The 20,310-nt window shown below is 39.7% G+C and overlaps 1 protein-coding gene across 5 annotated transcripts in view; it reads left to right on the forward strand.

Annotated features, from left to right (window-relative positions):
* Nucleotides 1–3,294: 3,294 nt before the first annotated feature.
* The window catches only part of UBE2E3 (ubiquitin conjugating enzyme E2 E3), an 89,747-nt gene continuing 72,731 nt past the window's right edge, over nt 3,295–20,310 (forward strand). Inside the window, exons 1-3 of one of the 5 annotated variants that reach the window (XM_070359181.1) lie at nt 3,295–3,465; nt 4,929–5,147; nt 6,920–6,970. In XM_070359181.1, the coding sequence (XP_070215282.1) occupies nt 4,954–5,147; nt 6,920–6,970 (245 nt within the window). In that variant the 5' untranslated portion in view covers nt 3,295–3,465; nt 4,929–4,953. Of the gene's footprint in view, nt 3,466–3,500; nt 3,896–4,059; nt 4,302–4,331; nt 4,486–4,928; nt 5,148–6,919; nt 6,971–20,310 lie in introns of those variants that run through there. The other 4 variants (XM_070359166.1, XM_070359188.1, XM_070359173.1 and 1 more) reach the window with 4 other exon arrangements.

Below are 20,310 nucleotides of genomic sequence, written 5' to 3' on the forward strand. Positions count from 1 at the left end.
GCCCTGAAGTCAAATAGAGGTTTAAGCCGTCTTCCCATTTCCAGGTTCCAGTCCAGCCTATGGCACACGGCAGGTTTTGTACGCACGACACAATGGGGGCACACTAGATGCCAATCGGCACATTGGACTCTGGAGGCCCAGAGACACTGAGAGTAACAATGGCAACCTTGGCTTCTTAAACTAAGCTCAGGCCAAGAAATGACTTCCTAATAAACCAAAATCTGTTTGTTTTTTTTTTAATGGATAGAGAAAGATAATTTTATAGCCAGAGGACAAATGCATGCACATAACTGGATAACATCTGAAACAGCCTAAAAAAAAAGAAGGGTAAAAGGAAAGGATGTTGAGAAAGGTTGTTGTGCGGAAGGAAATAAATGAAAGCAGCAAAGCAAAGTAACAAGTATTCTACATCCGTGTATAAGGTATGTTGTTGGCCGTGGTGGGTGATTTTAAAAGATCTGTGGCCCCTCTATAGTTTATATAATTACTCATTTCAGAAACTTAAGCAAATCAAATGTGTATTCCTATAGAATTCTTGGTTATACACACACATACTTATGTACATGTATAACACTGAGACCTACTGAAAAGCATGGGGAAAAGCATGGGAAAAAGCAATTCCCAAATCAGGGAAGTCTAAAGGATTCTGGAACCTGCCTTGTCTCTCCTCGTAATGACCAGTTACTTTAGGTCATGGCATTTGTGAGAGGAAGGGAAGAAGAGGTCTTCATGGCAATATTGAATTTTGTATCTTTCCTCTTACTTCTGACTTTCTCAGAGCTGTGAGCTAGAAGCTGGCAGGACCCCATACCAAGAACAGAAAAAGAGGAAACCAAGAGGGAACCATCTTCTTGCAGTAGCTGAAGTCTACTTTGTCGTACTATTTTGAGGGGTCATACAGGAAAATTTTTATTGCATACTTTATAGAATAATTTGCATTAGGCAAACTCTGTATGCCGACATGATGCATATAAGACATGGTTCCTATTTTCAAGGGTAAAAGCAGCTGCTTACCTACTATTGTAGGGGCATGCCCCTAATGTCCCTAACCTCGACAGAACCATTCATTTTCTTTCTGGTGACTTTAACAATTTTGTGCATTCATGCATGTTCAGTTGCTTCAGTCCTGCCCAACTCTTTGCGACCCTGTGGACTGTAGCCTGCCAGGCTCCTCTGTCCATGGGATTCTCCAAGCAAGAATACTGGAGTGGGTTGCCATTTCCTGAGTACTATTTATTGAACACTTATTATGTCCTAGATAATTTGCCCAGAGCACTGGTTATATTATCACTTAATGATCATTTCAGGCCCAGTTCGTTGTTACTTTTTTTGACCCATACATAACCTCAAGTTTAATAATTTATTCCATGACTAATTTTTAATTAATAATTATTAATACATCACTCATTCTGTTCACTCCTTTAATGTAGCTCTTCTCATTCTGTAGTCTACATTTCTGGCTGTCCCACTATACAATGAGCTCAGTAAGGGCAGCACCTCTATTTCACTCCAATTTCTTAGCATTCGGTAGTTCCTAAGTATTCTGTTGTGTGAGTATTGTGTGGAACTCCATGACTTCAAACACATTGAAGAATCATGAAATTTTTGAGCCATGAGAGGAGAAAGATTTAATTGGAAAATGTAACTTGCCTGAGGTCACATGAATCCAGTAAAATGAGATTAGAATCTAGTTGCCTTGCTTTTCAGTTCACTATTGTTTCTTCTATCATGGAAAATGCTACCAAAACATAACTAAATATCTTTTATCTCCCAGCTCCACCCAAACCTCATCAGTCCATGGCCTTTGGGCCTTCAGTCTACTTCTGTGATATTAGATTTCCTAAAACAATCCTTTTTTTTTTTTTTTTTTTTAAATATATAGCTTTCCTTTCACAACTTCACATTCCAAACAGAGAAAAATCCAAACTCCAAATTGGTTGGCTTTTGCTAGCACAGTGTAAAAGTTGGGAGAACCTTCTGCCGGTATTTTCACTAACAAGCTCTTTCCACAAGTACAATTTAATCCAGCCCAATCAAACTGCTTGTCAACACACACACTATGCTCTGTCTTCAACATCTGAGACTTCATATTCGTTCTGACTAGTGTCCTTCCTTCTAGCCAACCTGGTGCACTTTAATTACCTGTTCCCCTTCTGGATCCGTTGCTTCTAACACAGAGTAGAGAGATGTGGCTTTAGTCACACAGTAGTTGAATGAGTAAATTTTGCGCCCAGCACCTGGGGCATAGACCTCCAAAATGTTCACTGAATGATTGTGTCTTAGGAAAAATCACAGAAATGTAACTTACTCATTAGAATTGTTAAGCAATCCTTTACCAAAACTTTTCTATTTGGAGGAAAAATAAGCATATTGGCTCACTCAGCCTTTTTTTCTTTTTTCCTTTAATTCTATTTCATCTGTTATGACTCTGCCATTCTCTGTGAACTCCACATTCTCCCAGCACCCCTGCCCCTGACACTTGTGGGAGAGGAATCCACAAATTCCTTTGGGGCTCCATCACTGGAGCAAGTTCTCAGGAGCTGGAGAAGGTCTGGGCTGCAAACAGGAAGTTTCTGTACTTCTGGCCACTTTGTTCCCTGAGGCAAAAGCTGCAGAGTCCACCTGGAGACTGAGAATGGCAGAACAAAACTAACCTTCACTATCCCCCATCTGCAGCTTTTCTGTGTGGACATTCTGACCCAGTACCACTTAGGGATTTCGCTCTCCAGAACTGGTATCTAGTATGCACATTAGAAGAGAATCTAGCAAAGCATCAGGTATGAACCCTCCTTACGTTCCTCTTCACTTTGATCGTTTTGAATTTTTAAGTTTTGAAAGCATCCATAGGACCTTTCTCTTTGGAAGGCCGAGGGCCAAAGAGAAACAGAGGCTGACCACCTGGTCTCGAAATCCTTTTTTCTTCCCTCAGTGTCCAAGACCTCATCTTGCCCCGTGAGCTCTCAGGAGGGGCAGGTGGCAGCTTTCCTCTGCTTCCGTACCTGGCCTAGTCAACGACACCCATTAGTCTCCAATCTTCCAGAGCAGTGGGGGACTACCGGCCACGCGACCCAGGCCCTTGCCCAGGCATGGGGTCTCCGTGGACTACGCTGGCCAGTGCGCTGGAAGAGGGGAGTGGGCCAGCCCGGGCATGACCCCAGCTCCAGCCTGTGGGGGCGGGTAGTCCAATGGGCAGCCTCGCTCCGGAGGCGGGCTCAGGCCGGAAGCCACCCCGCGGCACAGCGGCCCCGCGAGACGGCGCCCGCGCCCCCGCCTTCTCCGGCAAGGGCTCCGCGGCCAAGGGCGGCAGGGGCCAGTCCGCCGGGTCCCCGCCGCGCTCTTTGTCCGGGCCGCGCGCGGGCGGACGCGTGCGCCCCCCGGGTGAAGGGAGGCGCGGAGAGACCGCGCGGGAGCGCGCGGGAACAGCTCGCGCCCGCCGGCCGCCGGCGGCGCGCGCCCCTCCGCCAGGCAAGCAGCGAGCGAGAGCGCGCGCCGTCGCCGCGCCCGCCCCTCCCCCCGCGCTCGCCTCGGAACTTGCTGACTGCGCGGCCGGGAGGAGCCGAGCCGGGCGGCGGCGGCGGGAGGCCACAGCGCGCGGGGGTCTCCCGCGTCCCCTCAGCCTCGCCGGGAGCTCGCGCCCTCGCCCAGCCGGGCTCCCACCCCCCCTTTTTTCCGAAGGCGCTGGGCGGCGCCACCCTCCGGCCGGAGCCCGGCACTGCACAACCCCCTCCGACTTTCAATGTTCCACACTCCCCGGCCAGAGCCTCCTCGGCTTCTTTTTTTCCCTCCCCCCCCTTTCCCCCCCCCCAGCTGCCTCCATTTCCTTAAGGAAGGGTTTTTTTCTCTCTCCCTCCCCCACACCGTAGCGGCGCGCGAGCGGGCCGGGCGGGCGGCCGAGGTAAGGCGGCGGGGCCGGGGGGCCGCGTGGGGGGCGGCCGGGGCGGCGGCGGTGGGGGAGGGGGCGGGGGCGGGCAGCTTTGTTCGCGCCGGGCGCCCGCGCCGCCGGTGTCCGCGAGCCGCCGCGGGGCCGGCCGGGCTGCTCGCATCACTTGGCGCCCGGCGCGGCGAGCGCTGCCCGCGGCCCCCGCGCGGCCCTCCCCACAAAGGGCCGCCGAGCTGCGTGGCCGCCGCCGGCCGCGGCTCGCCTCGGCGGGCGCGGAAATTTGTTGCACTTCTTGAGGCTTTGTTTGTTTTTCCTCTGAAAAAAAAAATTTTTTTTTTTTTTGGTTATTTTGGACAAAATGTCGGTCCGTGATGTAAAAATTGAGCGAGGAACCTTGATGGCATGGGGAGCTTTGCAGAAGGTGCAGTTTGAATTCTGCTTTTCCCAGGGTGGCAGCTTGGTCTTGGCCGGATGAATCTTCGCTGCTAGCCGTGGCCAGAACAGCTTGTTAGTTGATTTTTTAAATTCCTAAGTGTTGTATTTAAAGGCTTACGTGCACAGAGGAGGAATCACCACCTTAAATAAGCATATGGGCGATTAACAGGGTATGTTTTCCTCTCGGAAAAGGAATTTGGTAGCTTTGACCAATGTCAGTGTATAAATATTTAGACGTTATTAGTGACTTTTTAACATTTCTCAGCGAGATCTGTTATTTACAGTGTGTCATATGTTATTAATGCTCGTTCCCTAAGTTCCCTGGCAAATCTGTTTCATGCCTTCTGAGAAAGTAGACAATTGATAGATTGTCCAAGGGATGGAAAAAAATGTGAGTGGGTTTTCTAACTTGAGTTCGGTAAATCCCTGAACGCTGCCGTTGTGAGACACATCACCTCCCCTGTAACCTTGCTGTACGATGAGATAAGTGTGAACACTTTTGAAGCGTTTTCATTAAAACACGATTTTAGGTGAAGATTAAGAGAAGAAAATGCTATTGGTTTATTCCTTAGACTTACATTTCCTTTCTTTCCCCGTTTTTTTCTTTAAAAAGTTTTCCAAGAAATAACTTCACCAAGATGTCCAGTGATCGGCAGAGATCCGATGATGAGAGTCCCAGCACCAGCAGCGGTAGCTCAGATGCAGACCAGCGAGACCCAGCCGCTCCAGAGCCTGAAGAACAAGAAGAAAGAAAACCTTCTGCCACCCAGCAGAAGAAAAACACCAAACTCTCTAGCAAAACCACTGCTAAATTATCCACTAGTGCTAAAAGGTAACCTCTAAAAAAAGGACTAAGCACGTTGTCCGTTTGTCTTCCAAATGGACGCTTTTGTTGATTTAACATCAGTAGCAGTAGTTCAAAAATATTTCCTTTGCTGTCGGTGTTGTTTGGACTTGAATGAGTTGTCATTCTTTTTAGGTGGTACATAAGCCACCTCCCTAGAATTAGACTTTTAAGCAAACTTGTTCTGTGCTTTGGTAACTTCAGAGAGAGTGTCCTTGAGTAGAGATTGGAGTAACATCTGACAGATTAAGGAGTTGGCAAGGAAAATTTGGTGATCCCAGATTAGCTGGTACATTTGAGGATGTTGTCTTTTTATGAGTTATATTCATCTTCATTGAAGGTGACACTTCGAGAGATCAGTGCCTCTCTTCATGAAACTTAATGATCAGAAATGGTCATGTTTGCTAGAAAATTTTTCAACTCAGGGCCTTGGCTGTGTTTGAAGGCAGATTTTAAAATTGTACTTCAGGTCTGTTTTCAGTTTTTAGAAGCGTGACTTTAAGTCATTCATCTCAGGTTTTACTTTTTCTAATTAAGCTATGGTCATACCTCTGTGTCCTCGTGAGAGTAGGTAAAACTGAAAAGTAGCCCTTTACATGTTAGGTGGCGCTTGGTGATTGAGAAGTTTGCCATTATGCCTCTTCACTCTAAAATTTGTGGATATGCTTGACATGTTAATACTCAACAGCAGGAGAAGCATATTTTGTTGGGTATAAGTGAAAGATCATTTGTTTTCTGTTGATTTATATTTCTGTGATAGTGAAAATAAGATGCTGTCAATGGGACTCCAATCAATGGTAGTAGTAAGTGGAATACCTGTGAATTTTAGTAATTACACATTAGGTGTGCCTATAGCATTAGTCGATATCGACATTTTATTGATTTTTGTTGATCTCAACCAAAAGAAAAAGAAAATATAAAAGCTGATCAAATGTTGGCTTTGTGTTAGTGAGTCTGTGGATTTTCACCTCTATTGTATCAATAATCAAGTGTTAATAACTAGAATATTTTATGAAATAACAGCAGTCCATGAGATAATTTAAAATCCTCCTCAGTTTCTTACAATCTTGTTGATGAACATATTAAACATATCTTAAGTTTTGAAAGCATTATAAATTTGAATAAAATAAGAACTGCTCTTTTTCCTCTTACCTCAAGGCTGTCTATCTTTTCTCCCAAATTTATTAAATTTAAGTGCTGTACTTAAGGTCAGGGGAGAAACAGATTTACTTCAATACAGATATCAGAATTCTTTGAAAGTTTTTCACTGGTAAAAATATTTGTAAATTTCAAACTTTTTTCTGACAGGTAAAATATTGTCAAAATTATTAATGTGCACTTGCAGTAGCTTGTTAATTTTTACCTTGGTAAAGTGTCTTGGAGTCATTGTCAAATATTCTAGTGCTTTCCCTCCTCCCTTCTTGTCTCATTTGCATATAAGCTTGAAAAGAGAATTTCTCTGGTAAAAAGTGCTTTAAAATACATTCTACCTCCTTTTCTGAGTACAAGTGGAGGGCTAGTTCTCAAATCAGGTGTGAATGTCTTAATTACTTACAGTAGCAAGTGAGAAAAAAAGCTGCGAAGTTTCTGTTAAGGGATTTGGGTTATGCCTCTGAGAACAAAGAGGGAGCAGCCATGTTAGCATTACTGAGGGCGCAGCCAGCCTTGCATTTAACTGCATGGTGGTAGAGGGCAGTGTGATTCCCCGGTTATTCTGTAGACTCTCAAATCCTTTTTGTCTGTTCTCATTTCACTAACAGAATTCAGAAGGAGCTAGCTGAAATAACCCTTGATCCTCCTCCTAACTGCAGGTAAGAAACAAATTGTGTTGTTTTAATTTTCAAATTGTGGAAAAATATCCAGAGATTCATGTATCGTTGTTGGATATTTGTGCTGCAGAAGAGACTACACTTGCTTCTTTTCAGCTTTGCAAGTGTATTGAACAAAAATTGTCTTGGGTGAATCAAATAAATTTGGGAGGAAAAAAAAACCTTTTTAGAGTGTATCATACGTTTTGAACTTATGAATATATTGATTTTTGCTTCTTGCTGGGATTAGTATGAACGGTGCTGATTTTTACTCTCTTGTAATAGTTCTGTAGTATGTTTATTCAGAAGTATATTGCAGAAACTTCTAAAATTTTGCTAAGCTTTAAAGTTACTGCTTGTGTGCAATCTGAACTGACCTTCCAAATTTAGAAATTGCTGAATGTAGTGTTACAAAAATGTAAATGCAGTAAACAGGAGTATAGTTGTTTCTGTTTGATTTATTCAGTAACTTGCCTTTAGGACAGAGTTTATGTGTTAAGCTAATGGTTTTAGCTGCTGTTTTCTAGAAAATGCATTGTTGGAATTATTTACATTTTAATCAGATGGTTTAATTACTTGGGAAAATCCTTAGTATTTTTGGTCCTAGAAATATGTGTATAAAAGATAGTGAATGAGTTGGAATTTGTGGGAAGAAGTCATTTCAGTGAAACTCACGTAGAATGCTTTAAGATTGTTGGTTGGTATAAGGTGCATTAAAAGTAATTGGTTTGAATTGTTTCCCTGAAATATTATTTAAATTCCTCTTAGCGCTCAGTTTTTCATCTGTGACTGTATGACTTCCAAAATTCATCAAACTTAGAAAAACTGTCTTGTAGATAATTTGCATGCAGATAGGTACTCAGAAACCAGAATGGCTACTAGAAATAAAGCAGTGTTACAGTTTGATATGAAAGTGTTTTCTTGTCCTACCTATATTTTTCTACAAGTTGTGTTCACTAGTGGTGATCAGACCTATTTCTGAAATCTACTTGAGATATAATAGGATATAATCCAACCGCTTCTTACTGTGTATGTTAACTGGGTCCTCTGATAAGGTGATCTGATGTTTATTTGCTTATATTAATATTTGTAATCAGACATTTCAGTTCAAAACGGAAACATGAATGTGAGCTAATTTTAAACAGATAGTAGTATGTCAGATATCAAAGTAGTACTCAGGAGCTAGCTGCGCTCTCCAATAATGCAGCCACTAACCACTTGTGGCTGTTGACCACTTCGGTTGTAGTCCAAAATGAGATGTTCTGTAAGTGTAAAATACACATCAGATTTTGAAAACAATATGAAGAAAGGAATGCACAATATTTTACTGATTTTCAAAAAATATTTATTACATGTTGAAATACTAATATTTTGATATGTTGGGTTTTGGTTATTTCGGTATGTAAAATGTTTTAAAATTAATTTATTGTTTTCCTGTTTTAATACGGTTACTAGACAATTTAAAATTACATATGTGGCACATGTTGTATTTCTGTTGAACAGCACTGCTTTAGAGAATAAATAAATCAGTATTTCCTTTCAGGCTTCTAAATGGTGTGTCAAATCTGTAGCCATTTAGGGAGGTCAGGTTAAATTTGCTCTCTGGAAGAATTATTTAACATGGAGAGTGTATTCTGGTATTTCTCATTGTAGAAGATGTAAAGATCTATGGGTTCAAAAGTCTTTATTGTTTTAAAATTACATATAAGGTCAAACATTTTTTAAAGGTTTTTGTTGATTTTCTGCAAATGGCACAAACTATTAAATAGTGTTTGTGTGTGAATCTGGTCAGCCCAGTAGACACGTGCTGGATGCCCTGCGAGCAGTAGTGCTGCAGTGGCTGAAATGTGCTCTGCCCATTAACCCAGGAATGTTTCCACAAGGTCACTGACGATTATTGGAGAGGAAGTATAGTCTGTCTTAGAGACAGAAAGTTTAGTTTAATTTGCTTTTATTTTTCTCTTTATATACCATATTTCCTTTCAGTCCATGAAATAATGCTTCACATTTAGTGATTAGACTGGTGAAATGGTCATCCTTTGGGCTTGCTCGTTGAGCAGTAACTTGGCACACATATATAATCTGTGCTTTCCCTCCTCACAACCTGCGATCACTGTTAACTACTGCAAATGACACCTTTCAGTTCTCTGCTGCTTTTAATGTATGAGTTCTTTTGTGACTGTGTGAGTGATTAATAGAGGGAAAAAAAAAAGAAAATATCAGTCTTAGTAGGAGACCGGAGAAGTTGTTTTTGTTTTTATTAGTTTGGGGACAGTCTTCTTTCATATGCTGGACAAGTGAAATATTCACATATTTTTATGTGTTTTTCTGTAAGTCTTCAGATTCTTTTGGGTGGAAGAACATCTAGGTCTTGTTCTTGAGCAGGAGTTTGGAATAGTAAGGTTTAGTGGAGACATTTTTAGGATTTTTGACAGCTAATTTATTTTTACCTTTGTGTCAAATACGTATTCGTGGTGTTCTTGTAATTCACAGGTGAGAATTTTAGCTTTATGGTGATTGTACAGTTTAAATTTGTTAATTTATGTTATAATTACTAGTGGGACTCTATTAATAAATTCTAGAAAATATGTGAATTCATATTGTCCGAAATCTATGAAACCTAATTATTTTGACTTTCATGTGTAGTTAACTAATCAGAATTCCATTATGGTTTTGAATATGATTTTTACAAGCTTGTCAAAGTATGTGATACATTTTAATTTTTCAGAGAAGAATGTAAAGTACGTCTGTGTACATTGAGAAAAAAACTTGAATGAAATACAAGAAAACTCAACAAAATCAAAATTACTCAGACAAGATTTTTTCTTAAATCTTTTCCTGTGTTTAGTTAATAAAATATTTTTTAGGTATTTATAAAGCTGTGTCAAATGTGTATACACCCAGGGTGATCATAGGATAGACTTAATTACTGAATTAAGTGTGTGGCTTTAACCTGTCTAAATATATTTGGGTAGTTTTGATATTTCTTTTCCTGATAGTATAAACATGTGATAAAATGTTATTTCCAATGATTTGATGGCATTTCAGTTTTTAGGTATTGGATGCTTTAGGCCAAAGCATTTACAGATATAACACTTAGTGGCTTCAATTTATATTCTTTATTCTAGATTAGAGTGTGAAGAGTTGATGCACCAGTGAGAATGAAGGGAGATTGTATTATGTGCATTTCCTTATCTGTTTTTAGAGAAAGTTATTAAGTAGAATTGAGTGATGTGCTATAAGACATTTATGTTCCATCTGTTCCCCAGAGGGTGTCCTTTCAGGACTTGACAGGTGGTGGAAGTTTAGAAAGGTGCTGGATTTTTAACTCATCTCTTTAATTCTTTTCCTATCTGAGACAGTACAAAAATATGCTCTAAAAATATGTTTTAATATGTTCAGATTGAACCCATATTAAAGTAGACATTCAGGGACATTGTAAATAGTTTTTGGATGTTAGAAAGGCCTTATTGAGAGGGAGGCGTTACAGTACCAAGTTATTGTATTAACATGCGGAACCTGAAAGTGGGTGCTATGATGCTTGCAAATTTTGCTCATTTCCTTCTTTCTAAAAAATGAACAAAAGCAATTAAGTTCTAAACCAGTAGTTGGGAAGCCCTGATTTACTCATAAGCCAACTGTCTGTGGATGAGCTCTGCCTCCTTTTGCAGATTACTACCACCTTGCACCATTTCTAGGGAAGATAGAACTTTGCTGCTCAGGGGTGGTCTTCAGACCAGTAGCATCTGCGTCACAGGTGAGATTTTAGAACTGTAGAATCTTGCGTACCCGCCCTGCAAAAGTACTGAATCAGGATCTGAATTTCAACTAGATTTCCAGATGGATTGTGTGTATTTTAAGGTTTGAAAAGCACTGGTGCTTGAGCTGGACTGAGTACAAGTCCCTGCTCTGGCACTTAATAGCTGTATTACCTTATATAAGTTACGGAATATTTCTGTCTCTCTGTGTCTTATCTCTATAATAAGAGGTTAAAATTATACCCCCTTTATAAATTTGTTGTGAAGATTAGATGAATTTATATGTTTAGAAATTCCTTAATGTGAATTGGGTCGATAAAGTGGTTGAGGCGTGGTTAAAGAGCTAGCTTAGCAGTATGTCTTCACTTTTGCTGGCATTTTCTCTAGTGCATCAGCATCCAACTATTGGAATAATTTTATCTTAATCAGCTCTGCACCTATTGGGAGTGTCAGGAGCTAGTTAAAAGCAGTTCCTTGGAACTTGAGTAAAAAAGAAAATAAACCTAAGAACACTGGGCAGGGTTGAACAAATAGTGTATCCTCTTTAAAGAAATATGCTAATGGTTAATGAAACCTAATTCAGCAGGGAATGTTCTGTCCAGTGGATTATAATAAACTACTTTTAAATAGTGGTGATACGTTTTCTTTTTTAGTATTCCATTATAGGAATTCATAGTTTTACTGAGAATGAGATTATATCAATAATTTTGTAAAATTGATTCTGAATTGATATAATTTGCTAGTTATCTGAACATAACATTCTTTCCTTCTCTGTGATCTAAGAGATTTTGGAAGCTTTCTCTAGTTGACATATGAAGGCAGGTCATGATGAAAGTGACATGTGAATCTACATAGATTGGTTGCTTATATAATACTTGGTTTTAAATCCTCCCACACATATGGATAGATTGCTTTTTCTTTTTTATGTTTACATTGGTTGTTATTGTTTATGTTAGCCAAAATGTGCTATGTGAAGGTACTCTATTTCATAAAACAAAATTGTTTCATTAATCATCTAGCCCTTTTGTTTTCAACTCTTGAAAAAAATCCTGTAATGGCCTTTTTATAAAAATTAAATCTTTGTTGGATGCTCAGTTTGTAAAATAGATAAGTACAGAACTACTCTGACTGAAGGTGTTTTACAACTGGTCTGTCAAATTGACAGGGATAGAAATTCTAGACAAAATAATGACTTTGGATTGGAGATCTATGAAATATCCCATATATTCTTTACTTTTTCATAATTGTGTGTGTTTTAATTTTTGGCTTCACACTAAAGCATGTGAGATCTTAGTTTCTCAACCAAAGATTGAACTTGCACACTCTGCATTGGAAGGCAGAGTCTTAACCACTGAACCACTGGGGAAATCCCCATATTTTTAATATGATTGTTCAGAGGTATTTGGCTGCCATTTGTATTATTAAAAAGAAATTGGTTTGCAGTAAAGCTCGTTATTTCCCTCATACATGCCGGTGTAGCAGAAAGATTCAGTACTTTGTGACTGAAAAGTTTTTCCAAAGGAATGGTATAATTGAAAATAATATTCTTCGCCCTCAACAGGTCACATTTTTATTAGGGATCTGTTAAGTTCAGTGCAGATAATGTAATCAGAAGGTGGGTGAAAACTGTGCGTTTAAAAAGTTTCGTGGTTACTTTGCAGCTACGTGCAAGACTCAAATTGTTTTGTTCCTTTCTATAGATAACCAGCTGGTATATATTCCCTCCTTGAATGAGTAGCTGTAACAACAGATGGATATGTTTAGTTATAAGAAGATCAACAAGTCATTGTTCCTTAGAGTACAGGGGTGCTCCAGTGGATCTTGATCTGCCATTCTCGGCTTTCTTATAAAATTAAGATTAAAAACAGAATAAAACCACCTGTAGATCTAGAGAACTAGAAAGATTTTTCCTTCCCCTTTCTATACGGCTTTAACAGGGTAGCTTATTTGGCATTTTAGAATCAAGAAGAAGAAACATCTTTAAACCTTTAATATTTCTCTTTCCCCAGTTCTCAACTGGGGGCGATTTTTGACTTCTTCTTCTCACACTGCACTCCAGTTGTCCTATGGAACAATCGGCAATGCCTAGAGACTTTTCACAACTGGGGGAAGAGGAGCTGCTATTAATAATTTAGTGAATAGAGGTCAGGGATGCTCTTAAATACCCTGTAATACCTAGGTCACCCCCTCCAACAAAGATTTTATCTGGCCTAAAATGTCAGTAGAGGTTGAAAAATCCTGCTGTAGATGTTAATTCTAATACCTTGCCTCTTTAAGTTTTACATAGTTCATTATTATTATTTTCCTGTCTCAGTAGTGATGCCTAGTGCATATACGTTCTCCTGTACTTTCCTGAGAGCTGGTAGCCCCATCTTCCACTGCTCTTGTGCTGTAGTTTATGGCTACACTGAATACCTTTTAAAGTATGGTCTACTGAGGCCAGAAATACTTATAGCAATATTTTAAATTAATTAACTAGTTTCCTACTCGTTCATTATACCCTCTTCATGATTTAGGTTTAGGCTGGTTATATCTGTGTGCTACTAGAAATACTGAAGTATCATCGAGTGTAAATAACCATTGGGAAATCATCAAAATTCAGTTTGATACCATACATTGAACTGCAAACAGTTTAGAAAGCCATGCTCTTCATCTGATTTTGATTTTTATCATTAAGACAATACAGAGATTATCCTATTATTGTTACAAGTCCTCAGTCCTTTATTTCTAACCTGTGGGGCCAGTAATGTTTCAGAATGTGAAAGTTTTCAGATTTTAGAAAGGGAATGTGATGTGGTTTATATAACACTGCCAGTGGGATCTGGGGCAGCACTCCATAATCAAACACATTCATATTTCTACACCCAGACTGTATGAATGTTCTCACTAAGTGGGATAAATCGGCACTACAGATAGTTTCAGGTTAGTTCCTGTTTGGTGTTGCTGCCAAATTATTTTTCAGTCTTTGATTTTGAGAGCTTTTGGGATATTGCAGGATTTGGGTGAGCAGTTGTGGCCCTGTACTGCTACTGTGACAGTGACAAGTGACGCCAGCTGTTTTACTACACGGTGCAAGGGTGTTTAAAGGCTTGTTCTGCTTTTCTTTCTTTTACCTGTTTCCTCATAGCTGTTTTTAGTCTCTCAGCTTTTATTTTTGGATCATTGCTTTTTTTTTTTAATTGTCTAACCTGTATGATTAACCAGAAAAGAGTTTAGATTCTTGATTTTAGAGTTTTTTTCTCCTTTTGAGGTGAAACTATAAGTATTGGTTTCTAAGTTATTCTGTGTATGTTGGATTATTTTTCTACTTTGCTATCAGTATTCTCTCTTAACTATTCTGTTCATTCTGGACATACCAAATTACACAGAAAGGAAGATATCCTTTAATACCTAAGCATGCATGCATACTAAGTTGCTTCAGTCGTGTCCGACTCTTTTGAGACTCCATGGACTATAGTCTGCTAGGCTCCTCTGTCCATGGGATTTCCCAGGGAGGAATATTGGAGTGGGCTACCATTTCCTTCTCCAGGGGATTTTCCCCACCCAGGGATCAAACCTATGCCTCTTGGGGCTCCTGCATTGCAGGCAGATTCTTTACCACTTAACCGCTGGGGAAGCCCATGATACCTAAGCATAGGACTCGCCATCGTTATGTATGCATATGAAGGCAATGGCACCCCACTCCAGTACTCTTGCCTGGAAAATCCCATGGACGGAGGAGCCTGGTAGGCTGCAGTCCATGGGGTCGCTAACAGTCGGACAGGACTGAGCGACTTCACTTTCACTTTTCACTTGCATGCATTGGAGAAGGAAATGGCAACCCACTCCAGTGTTCTTGCCTGGAGAATCCCAGGGACGGGAGAGCCTGGTGAGCTGCTGTCTCTGGGGTCGCACAGAGCCGGACACGACTGAAGTGTCTTAGCAGTAGCGGCAGGCTATAAAAGGAGATATTAAATTTTGCTAAGCTGTTTTGTGTTGCATTAACTTCAACATATGTTGGGCTCCTGGGTAGCTCTTCCATGTGTTGGCTGGTATCTATGCAGCCTACAACTTGTAGCTCTGCCATTTTCAACATGTCCAGGCAGGATAACTGGAGGGTCATGTGCTGGCTGTAAGTGCTTTGGTCTGAAAGTAAGATATGGATTTAATCATGTGACCTCAAGGTGGTTGGAAAATGTTGGGGAGCATATGGATATTTAGAGAGAAATTTCTCTGCCTATATTTTGTACAAACTGTATGTTGTTCATGAACAGGCAACTTTCATTCTCACTTCAGAAAAAGAAAGAGGAAATAATTAAGCACCCAGCCTGACACTGTACTGGATTTGCATACTATAGTGCCTATTAATATGCTATTTTATTTAATTCCCAAAATAATCCTATGAAGTATCGTTCTTGTTAAGGTTTCAAAAGGTAATCTGAGAGTTGTCACATATGTAGTGCATATATATACTTAACAGCTCCAGGGCAAAAATCTAGGCTTAGTTTTGACGTAAATGTAAGCACTTTTTGCTTCTGTACACTGCTGCTTGAGAAATCTGGTAAAAGCATTCAGAGTTGTTTCATGGTCTGTAGGTGCATTCTTAGTGTGAGTGTATCCCGTCTTTTTGCTTATAGTCTCTTGAAGGATCCAGCATACTCCATGGTTTTAGAACCTGGCAAATGAGGTTCAGTTGGTGAATTGGAGAAAGAAGAGTTTTCTTCTTTGCCTTGGGGGTGCTAGGCTTGCATTAGTGTATTTTTTTTTTTTTAATCATTCAGACAGAATCATTTTCTTTTTTAGGGAGCATTCCCCAAGTTGCCAGCTCAGCTCTCTTCTCTCTTTCCTTGTAAGGAAGAAGGTCAGGGAATGAATATGATTATAACAGAGAAGGCACATCTTTGTTATCTGACTCGTAGTTCCTTGTGTAAGGCTTTTCTTTGAGCAAAGGAATGACTTTAAATCTACCTCTCTTTTTTTCTCTGCCTATTTTGGAGGGATTTGGACCAGTTCTGCCAGTCTGAAGTTTCTTTCCTGCTTCACTGTCCCAGAGTAAATATACTTTGTCATTCTGTTTAACTTCTAGCTTGTCTGGGGAAAAATAAAGACATCTCTAGTCTGAAATTGCTTTTGGGACTATAGCTCCACATGTTTTGGTCTGAGTGAAGGGCCTAGGGAAACATGAATTTTGTTACCTTTTTATTTTATTTTCCTTTACTTATAAATCATCATGATGATTCTCCCTTTACATCCACGGGACTTGCTTTTTATAAACACCATTCATTCCCTTTCTAAGGGTGGTTATTTGTAGTTTGTTTGCCATTTACAGTCTTATGGGTCCTTTACAAATGGATCATTTTTTTACATTAAATTTTAGTAGGTCAAGAATCCATTTATTTAGGGTCCCCAAGAGAATCCGTCTCAGAAGATTGTGGCTACATGTTTTTTATGGCTTCATGCTGCTTTCTGTAGTCTTCTCAATTTAAACAGTAGTAACAACAAAATTTAGAGGGCATCTTAAGGCCTTGGCTTTATGTTTTTCTTTCTGTTTCACACTTGTTTCTAAGGAGATTGGTGATATTTGTTGGATTTGTAATATGTATACTTGAAGTAAATTTACCTTCAATCACAAAGAGGGGAAAATGTGGCATTTGAATGGTTTGAACACAACTTTAGATGCATGTGACCATGTGGAATTCAATGACAGTTTTAACTAGTGTACCTTTAGAGTTTCTTTATTTTATTTACACCAGTGTCTGTTTAAAATTTTTAAAGACCTTTCTGTTATATCCTCCCAGATGCTTTATATCCCCATATCCATTAGAGGACTATGCTAAGTATTCATTTTCTTTTATAAGCCCTAAATAAACATGTTGCAAATGATCACTTTTCCCTCCTGCTGAGGTTTCTTAATTTTTTTTAATTAACTTTTATTATGGAGAACTTGGAACATCTACAGAAGTAAACAGGTTAGTGTGATAAATAGCAATGTAGCCTTCACCTAGTTTCAATTGTTAACAACTCTTGGCCAATCTTATGTCATCTATAACCCCAATCATTTCACCCTCCTATATCATGTTTAAGCAAATCTCAGACATCATTTAATCTGAATTTTTAAAGAACAGATATTTCAGGTGCATTTCCAAAGGATAAAGACTTTTAATTTAACCCAGTGCCACTAACACATCTAAAAATGTCATCAAAATTCTTAAATCAGTCATGTTCAAATTTACAAATGTCTTAAGGATTGTCTACCTTCCTTCTTCAAAGGTAATTTGAATCAGTATCCAGATAGACACGTTGTAATTGGTTGATGTGTTTTATATATCATCCAATCTTTAAATTCTTTCTGTTTTTGTTTTTGTGTTTCCCCTTTTCATTTTTGCAGATTATTTAAATGAAACAGGGCTGAGTTTTTAAGTCTGGATTTTGCTTGTTGCACTCTGACGGCAAAGTTTAGTATCTTTTTGTTCAGCGTTTCCTGTAAATTTGGGAGTTAGGTACTGGATATTCAGGATTGATTACCATCCCCCCCTTTTTTTTTCTTTTGACAAAACTGCTTCATAGGTGGTAGTGAACTATTTCATCAGGAAACACCTGAAAATCTGGTTGTGTTTTTGTGATGCTGGTAGCCACTGGAATACTTGTCTAAAGAGAAACTTGCCCACATCTTCTATTTGGTTACCAGTCTGGTAAGTTCTATAGTGAAGGCAGAATAAGTGCTTAATTTTTCCTCTCGTTTATCAGATTTATTTTTTTGCTCCTTTTCAAAATAGTGAGTTGGTTACCTATCCTTTTCTGATTCATGAACTTGTATTTGTTCTCTTTCATTCAATTGCGGTCCTTCAGTATATGGCCGCTGTTAGGAAACTTTGCATGCATAGGAGTTGCATGGACATATTTGGTGGTAACAATGCAAAGGTGTTATTCAACTCAACCATTGCCCTAGGTATTATTTTGAAAACTGAATACTTCTTGAAGCTGTCGCTTTAAACATAAGATATTCTCCTGGCCCTATCTTAATTTGTGAAGGGATAATCAATGTCTTAGTAACTGAAATTCCTATATTAGAACTATATGTCTGTTTTTAAATTTTAAATTAAAATAGATTAAGGTGGAATGCAGAGACCTTTATCAGAATCAAATTAATCACAAGATTTAAATTTAAAAATGAACTTTATTTTATCTAAATATACAAGAAAAGCAGTGTTCTCTGTCCATCTACAGTGTTTCTTATCAGTGTCCCCTTCGGCATTTTGGACTGCGTTGTGCTTTGCCTTGGACTTCCCAAGTGGCACTAGTGGTAAAGAACACGCCTGCTAATGCAGATATAAGAGATGCGCGGAAGATCCCTGAGTCAGGAAGATCCCCTGTAGAAGGAAATGGCAACCCACTCAAGTATTCTTGCCTGGAAACTCCTGTAGACAGAGGATCTTGGTGGGCTGCAGTCTGTGGGGTTGGAGAGAGTCAGACACGACTGGAGCAACTTGGTGCGCAGCAGCACGTGCTTTGCTTTAGAAGACACTGAGTATCTTTGGGCTTCATGCTGGCAGGGCCTCTCCCAGTTACTGTGGCCACCAGGACGCAGCTCCTGCTCCCTTCTCCAAATGTCCAGGGGGTGACCGCAACCATGAAGTTAAAAGACGTCTGCTCTTTGGAAGGAAAACTATGACACACCTAGGCAGCGTATTAAAAAGCAGAGACATCACTTGGCTGACAAAGGTCTGTGTAGTCAAAGCTATGGTTTTTCCAGTAGTCGTGTAAAGATGTGAGAGTTGGACCATAAAGGAGGCTGATAGCCAAATAATTCATGCTTTTGGAATATGCTGCTGGAGAAGACTCTCGAGAGTCCCTTGGACTGCAAGGAGATCAAACCAGTCAGTCCTAAAGGAAATCACCCCTGAATATTCATTGGAAGGACTGATGCTCCGATACTTTGGGAAGTATCCGATACCTGATGGGAAGAAGTCAACTCACTGGAAAAGACCCTGATGCTGGGAAGGATTGCGGGCAGGAGGAGAAGGGGGCAACAGAGGATGAGATGGTAGGTTGGCATCACCAACTCAGTGGACATGAATTTGAGCAAACTCTGGGAGATAGTGAAGGACAGGGAAGCCTGTCATGCTGCAGTTCATGGGGTCACAAAGAGTCGGAGACAACTTAGAGACTGAACAACAGCAGTGGGAAAGGATTAACACTTCCAGTTGCAAATTCCTGGTCTAGATTCGACACTGTAATGATATCCAATCATAATATTTTAATAAAAATATTTTTGTGTAGCATTGCTTCCAGTAATATATAATTTGTAATAGACTTCTTATGTAAAATCTATTATGACCAAATATGTATGATTTTACTACATATGAAATTGTCTTTTATACAAAAATTATTTTTTTCCTGTAGCGTTTTACTTTTTTATACTTCCCCCTAAACTCTGAAATCTTATACTGAATTTAAGCTTTTTGTATGATCTTAACATGTGCATATACACACTCTCCGGCAAATACGTTTCTTTACATATTCTTTTGATCTTTTCATTATTAGTGAGTTTAGTTTTATTTACAGGAAAATCTGAAAATAAAAATGGGATTTTTCTGCTAGCCCACTGCCTCAAACTGGGCCTTTTCATTTATCTTGTGTCTCTAATTATTAACCTCATGCTGTTTCTGAGAGGTGTTTTTTTTTTTTTTAAAGCCCATTGAATTCTGTCATCTTTTCTTATCCACTATCTGTCTGCCCATTTATGTTTAGTTTACTGAACCATATCTCCCACTTTTCTGTCTTTTTTTTGTATTTTTTTCATCTGTTTGTAATCTGTCTTTTTCTCTTCTGTTTTATTTTCTAAGGCTATTTGATAATCTAGCTGTTAATGTTTTCTTCGTGTGACTTATTTTTAATTTATTTTTTAAGTGCCTTCCTTCTTATATTTCTTTATGTTCAGCTTCTTGCTGACATTCCTGAAGTGTTTCTTCTTTCTCCTAATGACTCTTCTTTCCATTTAGTGTTTCCTTTTAAAAATGTCTGGTGTGACTGTGTTGGTGGAGTGCGTGTTCTTTTTTCACCCTTGTGTCTTTTTCCCTTCTCATCTCCCCTGGGCACTCTTGGCTTTCTCTAGTTGCGGTGACTGGGGGCTGCTCTCCAGGCGCGGCGTGCAGGCTTCTCACTGTGGTAACTTCTCTTGTTGCAGCCCGGGCTCTAGGGCGTGCAGACTTCAGTAGTTGCAACTGGCTGGCTCCAGAGCTCCAGCTCAGTAGTTGTAGCCCACAGACTTAGTTGCCCTGCTACATGTGAAATCTTCCCAGACCAGGGATCGAACCCCTGTCCCCTGCATTGGCAGGCAGGTTTTTAACCACTGGACCATCAGAGAAGTCCCACGGCTGCTTTTTGATCATGGAATTTCCTCAGGAATTTTAGTGGGTGTCCATCAAAATGTTCTTCCTTTGGTTCCTAACTTATCTTTATCTTCTGTTAATGTATAAAAGCTGTGCTCTAGCAGAAGTGGTCTGCTTCCCATCCCCTGGCCATAACATGGGCTTCTAGGCGCTGCATCTTTGTTTACCTTCTCTCAAGGTCTCGAGTGATTTTCATCCACCAATCAATAGTGCT

The sequence above is a fragment of the Bos mutus genome, chromosome 2, assembly GCF_027580195.1.
Source record: "Bos mutus isolate GX-2022 chromosome 2, NWIPB_WYAK_1.1, whole genome shotgun sequence".
NCBI lineage: Eukaryota > Metazoa > Chordata > Mammalia > Artiodactyla > Bovidae > Bos > Bos mutus.